The sequence below is a fragment of the Mus pahari genome, chromosome 5 (genome assembly GCF_900095145.1).
Source record: "Mus pahari chromosome 5, PAHARI_EIJ_v1.1, whole genome shotgun sequence".
In the NCBI taxonomy this organism is placed as follows: Eukaryota; Metazoa; Chordata; class Mammalia; order Rodentia; family Muridae; genus Mus; species Mus pahari.
In genome coordinates this window covers 14,363,483-14,375,305 of record NC_034594.1, presented here as the reverse complement: position 1 = coordinate 14,375,305, position 11,823 = coordinate 14,363,483, and the positions used below count along the sequence as shown (strand labels likewise).

General features: G+C 42.8%; 1 protein-coding gene across 2 annotated transcripts in view; it reads left to right on the top strand.

Annotated features, from left to right (window-relative positions):
- The window catches only part of Prim2 (DNA primase subunit 2), a 204,452-nt gene that overhangs the window by 2,376 nt on the left and 190,253 nt on the right, over positions 1-11,823 (top strand). For both annotated transcript variants that reach the window (XM_021197856.2, XM_029538764.1), the window contains exons 3-5: positions 421-524; positions 3,807-3,886; positions 5,290-5,410. In XM_021197856.2, coding sequence (XP_021053515.1) covers positions 421-524; positions 3,807-3,886; positions 5,290-5,410 — 305 coding nt within the window. The remainder of the gene's footprint in view (positions 1-420; positions 525-3,806; positions 3,887-5,289; positions 5,411-11,823) is intronic.

Below are 11,823 nucleotides of genomic sequence, written 5' to 3'. Positions count from 1 at the left end.
CCTCCTCCTCCTTCTCTTCTTTTTCTTCTTCCTCTTCCTTTTTATCTTATGATTACTCAGTCAAGGTAGCCCCAGACTGCAAAGCTTTTCTTCACACTGACAGACAGGCTTTTTCACTTCTCAGCATTTGGTGACTTGGTACATCAGGAAAGATCATCCACCATTCTTCAGTCTTCCCTGGTTGAGCATCTCTGGTATTAGATAATCATGTATTTTCTGCACATTGGTGTGGTTTATCAGTTTCCAAGCACAGTTCACGTGATGTACCTGCAGGAAACAAAGTTGTTAATACTGTCAAATGTTCTAAGAAAAAATAATTAGAGAATTGCTTTCCATAGGTTTTTATTTTTGATTTAGATTTTTTTTTTTTTTAATTGTCTTGGATTTAAACTTTTCCTCCTTTTTATCTTTTCCCCCTAGTGCTTAAAGCAATTGAGAACCTCGGTGTGAGCTATGTGAAAGGGACTGAACAATACCAGAGTAAATTGGAGGCCGAGATTCGAAAGCTCAAGTTTTCCTACAGAGTAAGTAACGGGAAGGCGGCGGGGGAGTGCTCCCTTCAGTCTGTGTGCGTTTATATGACTGAGGGTGAGTTATGGGGAGGGGCTTTTATACAGATAAACATTCTGCTGAGGGATTGACATGTAGTTAGACGATTGTAGTACAGCAGTTTCCCACCCTCAGGCCTGCTCTCCTTCTGCCTGTTAACTCCTCATTACAGGACTCCTGTATATTGTGTGGGTGCTTAGAGAGACTTGCCTTCTGTGCATGGACTGACTGCAGAGATCCCCTATGTATTCCGTGTCACACAGGGTGATGCATACTGGTTTCTTCTGCCTACTTCAGGAGAGTATGCACTGGCTGCCTGGCTTGGGTGGGGGCAGGTTAGAAGACTGACCAGAGGAGGAGGTTCTGGATTTCTGCAACTGCTGTTTATTGACTGATTGATCAATTGATTGGTTGTTTTAGAGGGGTTTGTTCTGCAGTCCAAGTGTTCCTAGCACTTGTGAAATAGCCCAGGCTGGCCCTGCACTGTTCCTCAGCCCCTGGAGTGCTGAAGTAGCAGGTACATGGCGCCACCTCTGGAGTGGAACTGCATCGCGACATACCATGACATTTTTATTTTGGGAGGATAACTGCCAGCCACAGGTTGTTGATTGGGTCATCATGGACAGGAGAGAACAGGAGCCTGGAATGATGTGAGTCTGAATTTATGAGTGACGGGGACAGTTGGAGGGATATTAATGATGTAGACTGAAAGGATTTTATTGGCTTATCCCAAGGCGAAACCAGAGCAAATAGTTGTAGTGTCCCCATCTCTGCTTAGGACAGTGTATCAGTTCATTAAGTACCTGACAGAAGGGAGGAGAGGTTTTACTTGTGGCTTTGGAGGTCATACTTCATTATAGCAGTCAAGGCATGGCGGACTTCATAAAGGTGGGACTGTGCAGTTGGCGTTCCTCACCTCATGTGGCAGACAGCAGGCAGAGGACACAGCCACAACCAGAAGTGGGTGTAACAGAGGTCTGCCCCAGTGACCTGCTGTAGACAGTGAGGTCCCGTGTCTCTGTAGTGATATTTTAGGGTGTGGCACACAATAAGAGAAGCTAGTCCTAGGACTGAGAAGCCGAGTTTTGTTCTAGACATGGCTGGGACACGTCTGTGACAGTATCTTGTGGACGTCTGTATTTGCAAATCTGGGCTTGGAAGGCAGGTTTGGTGGGAAGGGAGGCTTCCAAGGTTAGCGTCAGCAAGGCTTAAGTGTGAGTGTCCTGGGAAATATTAGAGACGAAATGGGGGGCAGGCAGGGGAGAAGCCAGTGTCTAAGGTGGGTGGATTGGAGGAGTCTGGGGAGGAGATAAAGAAGGAGCTTTGTGAGGATTAGGAGATGATCTGGGATGCCACAGAAGTCAAAGAACAATAGTGGTCGTATTAATACTGACAGCAAAACAGCACCAGATACTTGTATTCTGCTTATTTTGTGGTAAATCTGGCTGTAAGTACACTGCTTATGAACTCTAATGTAATTTGTCTTATGAGCCAGGCACCGTTACTGTCTTATTTTATGAATGAGGGCTCTGTTTTCTTATACTTCATGCTCATAATATGATAAGTGGTAGAGCCAAGATTTTAGCTGGGGCATTTTATTTTGTGATGGTATTTCTAATCCCAACAGTTTCAGAAACTCAAGGTAGATGACATAAGATGAATTGTACAGTGTGTAGTAGATTTAGTATCCAGGTGACCTTTAGAAACCAGAATAGTGGGAGTGGTTGGGGAATAGAGTGGTGAGGTAGATATCCATACTCTTTTTTTTTTTTTTGGTTTTTCGAGACAGGGTTTCTCTGTATAGCTCTGGCTGTCCTGGAACTCACTTGGTAGACCAGGCTGGCCTCGAACTCAGAAATCCGCCTGCCTCTGCCTCCCGAGTGCTGGGATTAAAGGCCTGCGCCACCAGGCCCGGCTAGATATCCATACTCTTGTAAGATGTTTACCACAAAATTATAGGGGAGAGGCAGGACAACATACATATAGACTCACTGTTATACATGATACACATATTTGTTTTTTATTTGTGTGAGTGATGGATGTATGTGTGCAGATATGCTTACCCTTGTTGGATGTCCAGTGGCCAGAGATTGACACTAGGCTGTCTTCCACAGTCATTTTCCCTCCAAGGGCCACCAGAGGCAGCAGCCATTGAGTTGAAGGTTTTAGTTATTGGACAGTGAAGGAGAGATGCTATGTCCATGGAGATGGGAGGAGCAGCAACATGCCGTGTTGATGCACAGTCTCAGTGCTGTTGGGGAAGGCACTATAACAGAGGCCTTAGGGCAGCTGGTGAAGACTGAAGCTGCTCTATAAGAGGGGAGGAGGGAGATGTTTACCTTGCAATCCCAGCATTGCTGCTTATAGGTTTAATGCTGTTGTTTGAATCTGGAATGTCTCCCAGTGGCTTGACTGTTAAAAAGCTTGGTTCCCAGCTTGGGGTATGTGAAGGGAGATGGAATCTCTGATAGGTGTGGATAAGGCCCAGTGGGAGGATTTTGGTCACTGGGGCATCCGTTGAAGGTCACAGTGACACCCTGTCTCCTACACCCTTGGCTACTTCCTGCTGCTCCTATGCAGTGAGTGGCTCTGCCTCAGCATGAGGCAGAATAAATGACAGTACTAAAATTCTCAAATTTGTGAGCCAAGAATGGACCTTTATCCTCTTAAATAACTCATCTCTTCTATTTTGTAAGAGTAACCAAAAGCTGACTGTAATGATTATGTATATGTATGTAATTATATATTTACATGCATATGTATGTATTCTTGTATATTATGTATTATATGTAATATATTTATGTGTACACACACACACACACAAACATACGCGCACACACACACACACACACACACACACTATACTCTAAAGTCCTATCTCCAAATGCTGAAAACAATGTCAGTCAGTTTTTGGTTACTTGTGTGTGTGTGTATATAAATAAATAAATAAATATATGTATGTATGTGTATATATACATACATATATATAAAAGTATATATACATACATACATATATGTGTATGTATGTATGGGTACAGTTTTTTGTCCATATCTAGAGCAGTGGAAAGAAGTTGAGGGTTGGTTTGTAGAACTGGTTGAGAGGGAGCTTTTAATGAGGTAGTGTAGTTTTTACCTGGTTGTGGTTGATAACATGGTAATTGTCCTGGAGAGAGTATTAAGAAATGTGCTGAGTCGTAGTCTCTTTCCGTCTCTGTCATTCCAGTCAGCTCATTTCTTCATGCGGCCTTATTTTCCAGGAGAGCCTGGAGGATGAGTATGAGCCACGGCGAAGGGACCACATCTCCCACTTTATCCTGCGCCTCGCATACTGCCAGTCGTGAGTATACACCGCGTCCTGACACTCTGCTTTGATCTCGCAGGTTATAAACTTGTGCTTATGAACTTGGCGTGTCTTTGAAATGTTCAGAAAAACTCAGAATAAACCATCAGCGGAACCAGAGCGCCATGGGCTGAATATGGTGTGCGTTCTTTGAAATAAGTTTTTACTGGAAAATACTGAAAATAATTGGTGATACCTAATGAGAGAGACTCCGCGTTTGGATTTAAATATATAAGGGGTTTCATTAGGAAGGCTACTTTTGATACTCTTTCAAGAAAAAGTGGTAATATTACTAATAAGCATTCATTCAAACATGCACTTGAATTTGGTAAAAGTTTTCTAATTAGAGATGTAAGAGCTTATTACATTTCAGCTATTTTCAGTAGGTAGCTGGTCAATTGTGACTCAATGCTGCCACCCAGAGGTAGAAGGAGTTAATTGCTTTTTTACAATTTAACTTTTTCCCCCTTAATCAATTTCGGTCAGAGATGTGATTGTTTCTTTTTATTAGTGGGTATGGGTTGAGTATCTTGAGTTCTCTCTTCTCTCAAGAACATAAATGATAGCATTTTTGGCGCAAAGCCTGAGACCTAGAGTTTTGGCTTTATAAGAAAACCATACACAGTTCATATAACCTCCACAGTCACTGAATTATTGGTAGTCTATAAAAGTCATCTCACAGAAATGAAACTATATTTTATATTCAGTAGTTATAATGTAATGTGAATGCCACCGTTATGGGTTAGTATATTGTTATTTTGGCTTTAAAATATTGAAGTTTGCTATAAAGCTTACAGTAGTTGACAAAGCATACATGTGTTTATCTGCTCAGAGGTAAGATTACTTTGACTTTGGTGTTTTTAACTTGACGTGGACAAAGCCACCTCAGAAGGAGTGCCTCACGTCCCAATGTGACTGCCTCTTTGAAAGTGTAAATGCAATGAGCTATTTGATGCTACCCAGTGATTTCGCAGTTTTCCTCATCTGCCTTTACTCCTTTTTATACACTTCTGGGCCTCCCACCCAGGGGCTTACAGTGCTCACATCCTGTATCAGGTGGGCCAGGTGCACCGTGGTGGCCATGCAGAGAGCGTGCCTGCTTTTCACGGCCCCCTTGGCACCTGACTTGCCTTGAGTGTCATCTCAGAAGATCTCCTGAGCCTTGTAATCACACTGTTATGGGCTGGAGAGTTGGCTCAGTGGTTAAGAGCACTGACTGCTCTTCCAGAGGACCTGAGTTCAAATCCTAGCAACCACAACTCACAACCATCTGTAATGAGCTCTTACACCCTCTTCTGGTGTGTCTGAAGACAGCTACAGTGTACTTACATATAATAATCAATAAATTAAAAAAAATCACCTGATTACTCATTATGTTCCTATTTCTGTTTGCGTTTCAGGGAAGATCTTAGACGATGGTTTATTCAACAAGAAATGGATCTGCTTCGGTTTCGATTCAGTATTTTACCAAAGGATAAAGTCCAGAGTTTCTTAAAGGATAGTCATTTGCATTTTGAGGCTGTAAGTCTCTGACTCTGTGTGTGTGCGTGTGCGTGTGCGCGCGCGTGTATGTGTGTGTGTGTTTCCCACTCTGCCCCCTTTTCGTCTTCATTTTTGTGAGACCGGGTCTTCCTATAGATCCCCGGCTCAGACCTAGGGCAGTCTCTGTGGCTGTCTCCTGAGCACTGGGATTGCAGGCGTGCCACTGTGCCTGGCTTGTGAAGTACCGTCTCCTTTTAAGTGCTGGCATTGTTAGTGGAGTTCAGGCTCTCTGTGCCCTTTTCTTAGGTACCTGGCTCAACGACTAGCTGATAGCAGGCGATACTGAAAGCACGTGAAGTCTAGAAAGGCTGCATTTCACTCTGAAAGTCAGTTGTTCCTTAAATCTGCTTGGGTAGATTTAAGAAGTAGTTTTTGCAGGTGAATCTAAGCCAACTACATTTTGCAGTGAAACAGAAATGCTTGGGAAATTTAGCTTGGAGAAGTATGGTAGATAGACGAAGAAAGACGGCTCGGGTGGATCTGTGCTGCTGTCAGAGAAAGGTTGTTTCTGGCAGGTTCCAGCAGGCAGGTGGCAGGGGGACTGTTCAGGACTTTGGTGTTCTGTCTGCAGGCACCTCCCTGGCAAGGCTTCTTACAAGAGGACAGAGGTACTTGTGTTGTCTGAGCTCATTTTCCCCACTTCCTGTTACACCCCGATCAGATTTGGTTGTATGAGGAGAGTCAGCTAACAGTGTCTCCTAGGGAGGTACTTTTCTTCTCAGCGTGCGCCCACATAATACACCCATGTGGGGCTACCTGGGAAGTCTCGCACACGGGATCATTGGACCCAAACCCAGAGCTTGAGTGTGGTGCCTATGGGGGCTAGAGGTGCTGGATTCCTGCAACTGGAGTTATGGGCAATTGGGTGCTGCCTGACTTAGGTGCTGGGAATCCAACCCAGGTTCTGTGGAAGAGCAGTTTGTGTTCTTAACTGCTGAGCCATCTCTAGCTTTAATTTATCTTACTCTCAGAAATAGCTTTTTAAAACTAAACTATTATTGAAATTATTGATATCTATTAGAAAATTGCAAAAAGTTGTTCTGATGCCTTTTTTCAAGTTTTATTTTTAGCTCTAGAGTATCTGAACCCATCACCATACACACTTTAAAGAGTAATCTAGTGAGGTGCTGGCGAGGCAGCTCAGTGACGGGCATTTGCTGCTGTTGCGGAGTGGTGGGGTCCGGTTCCCAGCATCAGATAAGTGGCCCACAGCTGCTTGTAGCTAATCGGTTCCAGGCGATGTAATGCCTCTCTCTGGCCTCCTTGGGCACCAGGTTCACGTGGAGTCCTCATACATACATGCAGTCACTCATACATACATGTAAACTAAAAAATCCTAAACCATATGCGCTTATTGAGATAGAATTCATATATTTTAACATGCTTTTAAGGTGATTTTTTTTTTTGTGTGTAATTAGAGCTGTGTAGTCATCAGCACTATCTGATTGGGACATTTTTATTGTCTTCAGAACAAAATCTCATACCCATCAGTAGTTACTCTGTGTGTTAATTAGCTTCCTGTTGCTGTACAGTTACCTGAAAAAACAAGGGTGGGAAGATTTATTTTGGTACACAGCATTAGTGATCATGGCCCATGTTCTCTGGCTCCACTGTTCATGGTTCTGTGGTGAGGCAGAGCACCGTGGAGTGGGGTGGTGACAGGGAACTCCTCCTTGGTGGGAGTCAGGAATACAGAGATACCGGAATGGGCTAAGGCAAGAGAATCCACCAGAAGATACCGGAATGGGCTAGGGCAAGAGAACCCACCAGAAGATACCGGAATGGGCTAGGGCAAGAGAACCCACCAGAAGCTGGGCATGGTGATTTGTATTTGTAATTCTGAAGGTAGGACCACCAGGGTTCAAGGGATCCTTGGCTACATAACAAGACTAGCCTGAATGACATGGGACTCGCCTTAAAAGATCTTCCTCAGGTCCTCCTAGTGTCATTGTTCCTCCTGTCAGTTCTCTCTTCTCAAAGTTATCACAGGGTGAGCTCTCAGGACCCACATGCTGGTCAGTGTTGACTCTACACTTCTAAACTGGCCACCTTATTCCCTCCCAGTGCTTGGCATCTGCTGCTCAGACTTCATACACTAGGATGTAAATATAGGAGTTGATATGCTGGGGTGTGGCAGTAGGAGTTGATATGCTAGGGTGTGGGTATAGGAACTGATACACTAGGGTGTGGATATAGGAGCTGATATATTAGGGTGTGAATGTAGGCGTTGATATGCTGGGGTGTGGATGTAGGAGTTGATATGCTAGGGTGGGGATGTAGGAGTTGATATTTTAGGATGTGGATGTAGGAGTTGATACACTAAGATGTGGATGTAGGAGGCTCCTTTAACTCAGAGATTTGGGTTATTAGGACATTCCTTAATGATTACTTCAATTTCTGTTTATAATCTTATTAGTTGGGATTAGAAATTTTTTTTTTNTTTTTTTGTTTTTGTTTTTTGAGATAGGGTTTCTCTGTGTAGCTCTGGCTGTCCTGGAACTCACTCTGTAGACCAGGCTGGCCTGGTCTACAGAAATCCACTCAGAAATCCACCTGCCTCTGCCTCCCGAGTGCTGGGATTAAAGGCGTGCGCCACCACACCTGGCATGGAAATTTTTTGATTGGTTGTCTGGCTGTCTTCTGTCCTGACATGAAGTGTTTGCTTATCTTTGTTTATTTTGGGAATTGCATTAGGTATCTTACACATTTTCAACATACTTGTTCTGTGTTCCTTCTTTTTATAGACTTTTTTTGTTCATGAGTATTCCGTCATTCCTGTGATGGTTGCCAGCCACAGCATTTAGCCCCTTTGCCTCATTCCTTTATCAAGCGCATTTAAATTAAATAGTCCTTTATGATGATTGGTTCCCACAAATCTGATGATCCTTTGTGTTTAAGTTTGAGATACCAAAATAAGGATTATGGTGACATTATTCAATCCTTAAATTTGTTTGGTTGCAGCACTCAGGAGGCAGAGGCAGGTGGATTTCTGAGTTCGAGGCCAGCCTGGTCTACAAAGTGAGTTCCAGGGCAGCCAGGGCTACACAGAGAAACCCTGGCTCGAAAAACCAAAAAAACAAAAACAAAAACAAAAACAAAACAAAACAAACAAACAAACAAAAAAACCCAAAAAACTGTTTGGTTGTTGATGACCCTTGCCAAGGTTGTCATCCCAGACATGAAGCCTCTGCTCTCCTGCAGGTCTTTGCTTCCATGCAGACATTCTTTTATCAGAGTCCTGGGTACATTGCTCAGTGTCCACGTGGTGGTGGCTTTATTTAATGCTTTACGACTTTGCACTTCAAAAGTCGCACCTGCCATGTCTCCCGTGACATTTCTGGTGCTTTCAAGGTCGAGTAACTCGTTTGGTAGCTCCTCTTCCAGGGATGCTGCTTCCTCTTGGAGCCATGTAGTACACTCTCCTCTCAGTTCCCAAAGCACTTGGACCTTCTTTTCTTTCTTTCTTTCTTTCTTTCTTTTTTTTTTTTTTTTTTAAATCATTTATTTATTATATGTAAGTACACTGTAGCTGTCTTCAGATACCCCAGCAGAGGGCATCAGATCTCATTATGGATGGTTGTGAGCCACCATGTGGTTGCTGGGATTTGAACTCCGGACCTTCAGAAGAGCAGTCAGTGCTCTTACCCGCTGAGCCGTCTCTCCAGCCTCGGACCTTCTTCTCAGTGCTATGCTTGCCCCTGGTTTATATAGTCTTTCTATAGCTTATTGCTGTTTGCGTTTGGCTTTGGAGGGAATGAACCAAATATTTATATTCAGTATGGCATGGCTGCCAGAAGCTTCCTGGGCTTGCTCGTTACAGGTTCTCATGTAGGGGCTGTGGAGCAACCTCTGGCATGTTTATTCGAGTGGTAAACAGCTCAGGCATTGGTGATGTGCTGTTAGGAAATCTCCCTTTAGTACCTGTCAGGATTGGGAGGCTCCAATCTGGGACTGTGTTCCTGCCTTTCTGGCTGGGGATGGCAAAGATGCATGGCTGCTCTCTACTCTGGTGCTTCTTGCAACTGTGCTTTTAAAAACTTTATTTTTAAGCAAAAAAAAAAAAAATAGATATGGATGTTTTTATTTTATTTTGAGATTATAGTACAATTACATTATCACCCCTTCCCATCTTACCCCTTCTTGCTGTCTTTTAAATTCATGATCTGTGCATTCTGCCAACTTTGTGTTAAAAGTTTTTGAAAAAGAATTATGCTTGTGTTGAAATGTGATCACCTTTTTCGAGTCATTATCTCCTAACAGTGTAGCTTATGTACATTGCACTTGCCGTGTGTTACAAGTAAGCCAAAGCCATTGGTAATGTCAAAGTGTAAGGAAGGGCGTGTGCAGGTTATATGTATGTAACTGTGCCATGCTCTATACCCCAGCCTCTGCTGAGTTTGTTATCTATGTGTGTGTGGGGTCTTGGAACCCATTTACTGTAGACACCTTGGAAAATTGCAGTCTGAAGTCCCAGATTCAGCTTTGTTCAGTGACAACTCCAAGAACACTCTTTCTTCTGAGAAAGGCAACTGATCTGTGGTCATGTAAATTTAATTTTATGTGTACAAATTTGTGTGTGTGTGTGTGTGTGTGTGTGTGTGTGTGTGTGTGCCTGCGAGCATGTGTGTGTATGAAGAAGGGAGAGGGGGATAGTTTTCACTTTAGGGTTTTACTAATTTTTACCACTTCATTCCTAGAAGTGTGCATATCGCCTTCAATTCGGTCTGAATATCTAGTTTGCATTTGAAAACTCATTACCCCTAACCAGGGGTTAGTAATGCTTGAGAGCAGTTGTGAGCATTTGTCACCTGAGGTGTCTTTGAAATGGAGACCATGGAACTTGCTGCTTCGTGTCCAGGCATAGGAATGGTAGAGAGTGAAGAGCCATGGGCAATCCTAATGTCATCCTGTACACTGCCTTCCCCACACACTTAGAGTCTACCTGGATTTGACATACTTGTGTTCTTCGTATCTATTTCTTTGCCTTTTCAGTTTCCTTGAGGCTACAGTGACTTTTCGTCGTCATCCTCATCTGTAAGATAAGGAAGGTGTTTTTACATCAGGTGGAGATGCAGCAACATAAATCCTGTGTTTGCCTCGATGGAGAGACATGTACAGGAAAAGGTCTCGTTAGTTCTTTTGTGCAGAGTTTTTTTCTCTTAAATTTGCTTTTGTTTCGATTACCCTGCTGATGTTATTTGATTAGGTAAAATCTAGAGAAGGCAGACTGGTTCCTTATCCTGTCTGGTACTCTGCTTTTGACCCTTCCAGTAGTGCTGGTTCTTCTGTTTATTTGGTTTAAACTTGAGCTTCTAGTGGCTGGTAGATTCTGGATCTTGGTGACACAGGACATGAAAATGTACACAAAAAGAGAAGAAGAACAGATATGTTGTTATCGTTTGCCTTGATAACTTGGATGTTAAATTTCTAAGAAGGATTAGCGATGATGAAGAATTGTCTATGAGGATTATTTCAGATTTCTCATAGCTGAATTGATTGATTTGACTTTGAGTCATAACCAAGGTGACTGGGCATCCTCCAACAGACTGTAGCAGTCTCTTCAGATGGTCAGTTAGGGAAAGGTCAGGCTGTGACAGCATCAGCCTCAGACACAATCTCTGGTGTTGCAGCCTGGAGCTCAACAACAGTTTGCAATACACTTGGATGTTTTTCGGATTTCTTAGGATAATTCATTTGAAATGGTAGTAGATCTAAAGGCTGGATATTTTATTGCAGTAGCAGACTGTCAGGGACAATAAAGGTAGGAATGGGAGGAGTCTTTCTGTGAGCCCCAGACTAGGTGTAATGCATCCTAGAAGTGTGTCCTGTTCTCTTGCCCTTGTGCCCAAGGAAGCGAGAGTTTTGGGGAGAAGACAAGTAAGGCTAGAACCTCATTGTTGACTTTCTCAAAACAGGCGCACATACAAGTTTGATGGTTTATTTTTTGCTCATTTAAAAATGACTTTATCTTACATCTGGCATTTAGAATTTATTATCTTATTTCAGACACTTTATTTTCACTTTTACCTTAGAAATTGTTTCATGTCACTTTTTATTGATTTTTTTTTTTAAAAAAACACTTTGTGTGTGTGTGTGTGTGTGTGTGTGTGTGTAAATATGTGTTAGGTGCACATGCCACTGAACATGTGAGGAGGTCAGAGGACAGCTGTTTCATGAAACTTGGTTCTTTATTTCTACCCTGTGGGTCTCTGGGATCAATCTCAGGTTGTCAGGCCTGGTGGGCAAAGCTTAGTTCCTTATTTATGACTGAAAATGTCATTTCTTTGAGTTTCTTAGAAGTGTTGGATGCTTTTTTTCTACTTAACATTGCAACATTGATTTAATCTGTACATATGTGGATTTTGTTTTTGTTTTATTTTTGAGACAGGATT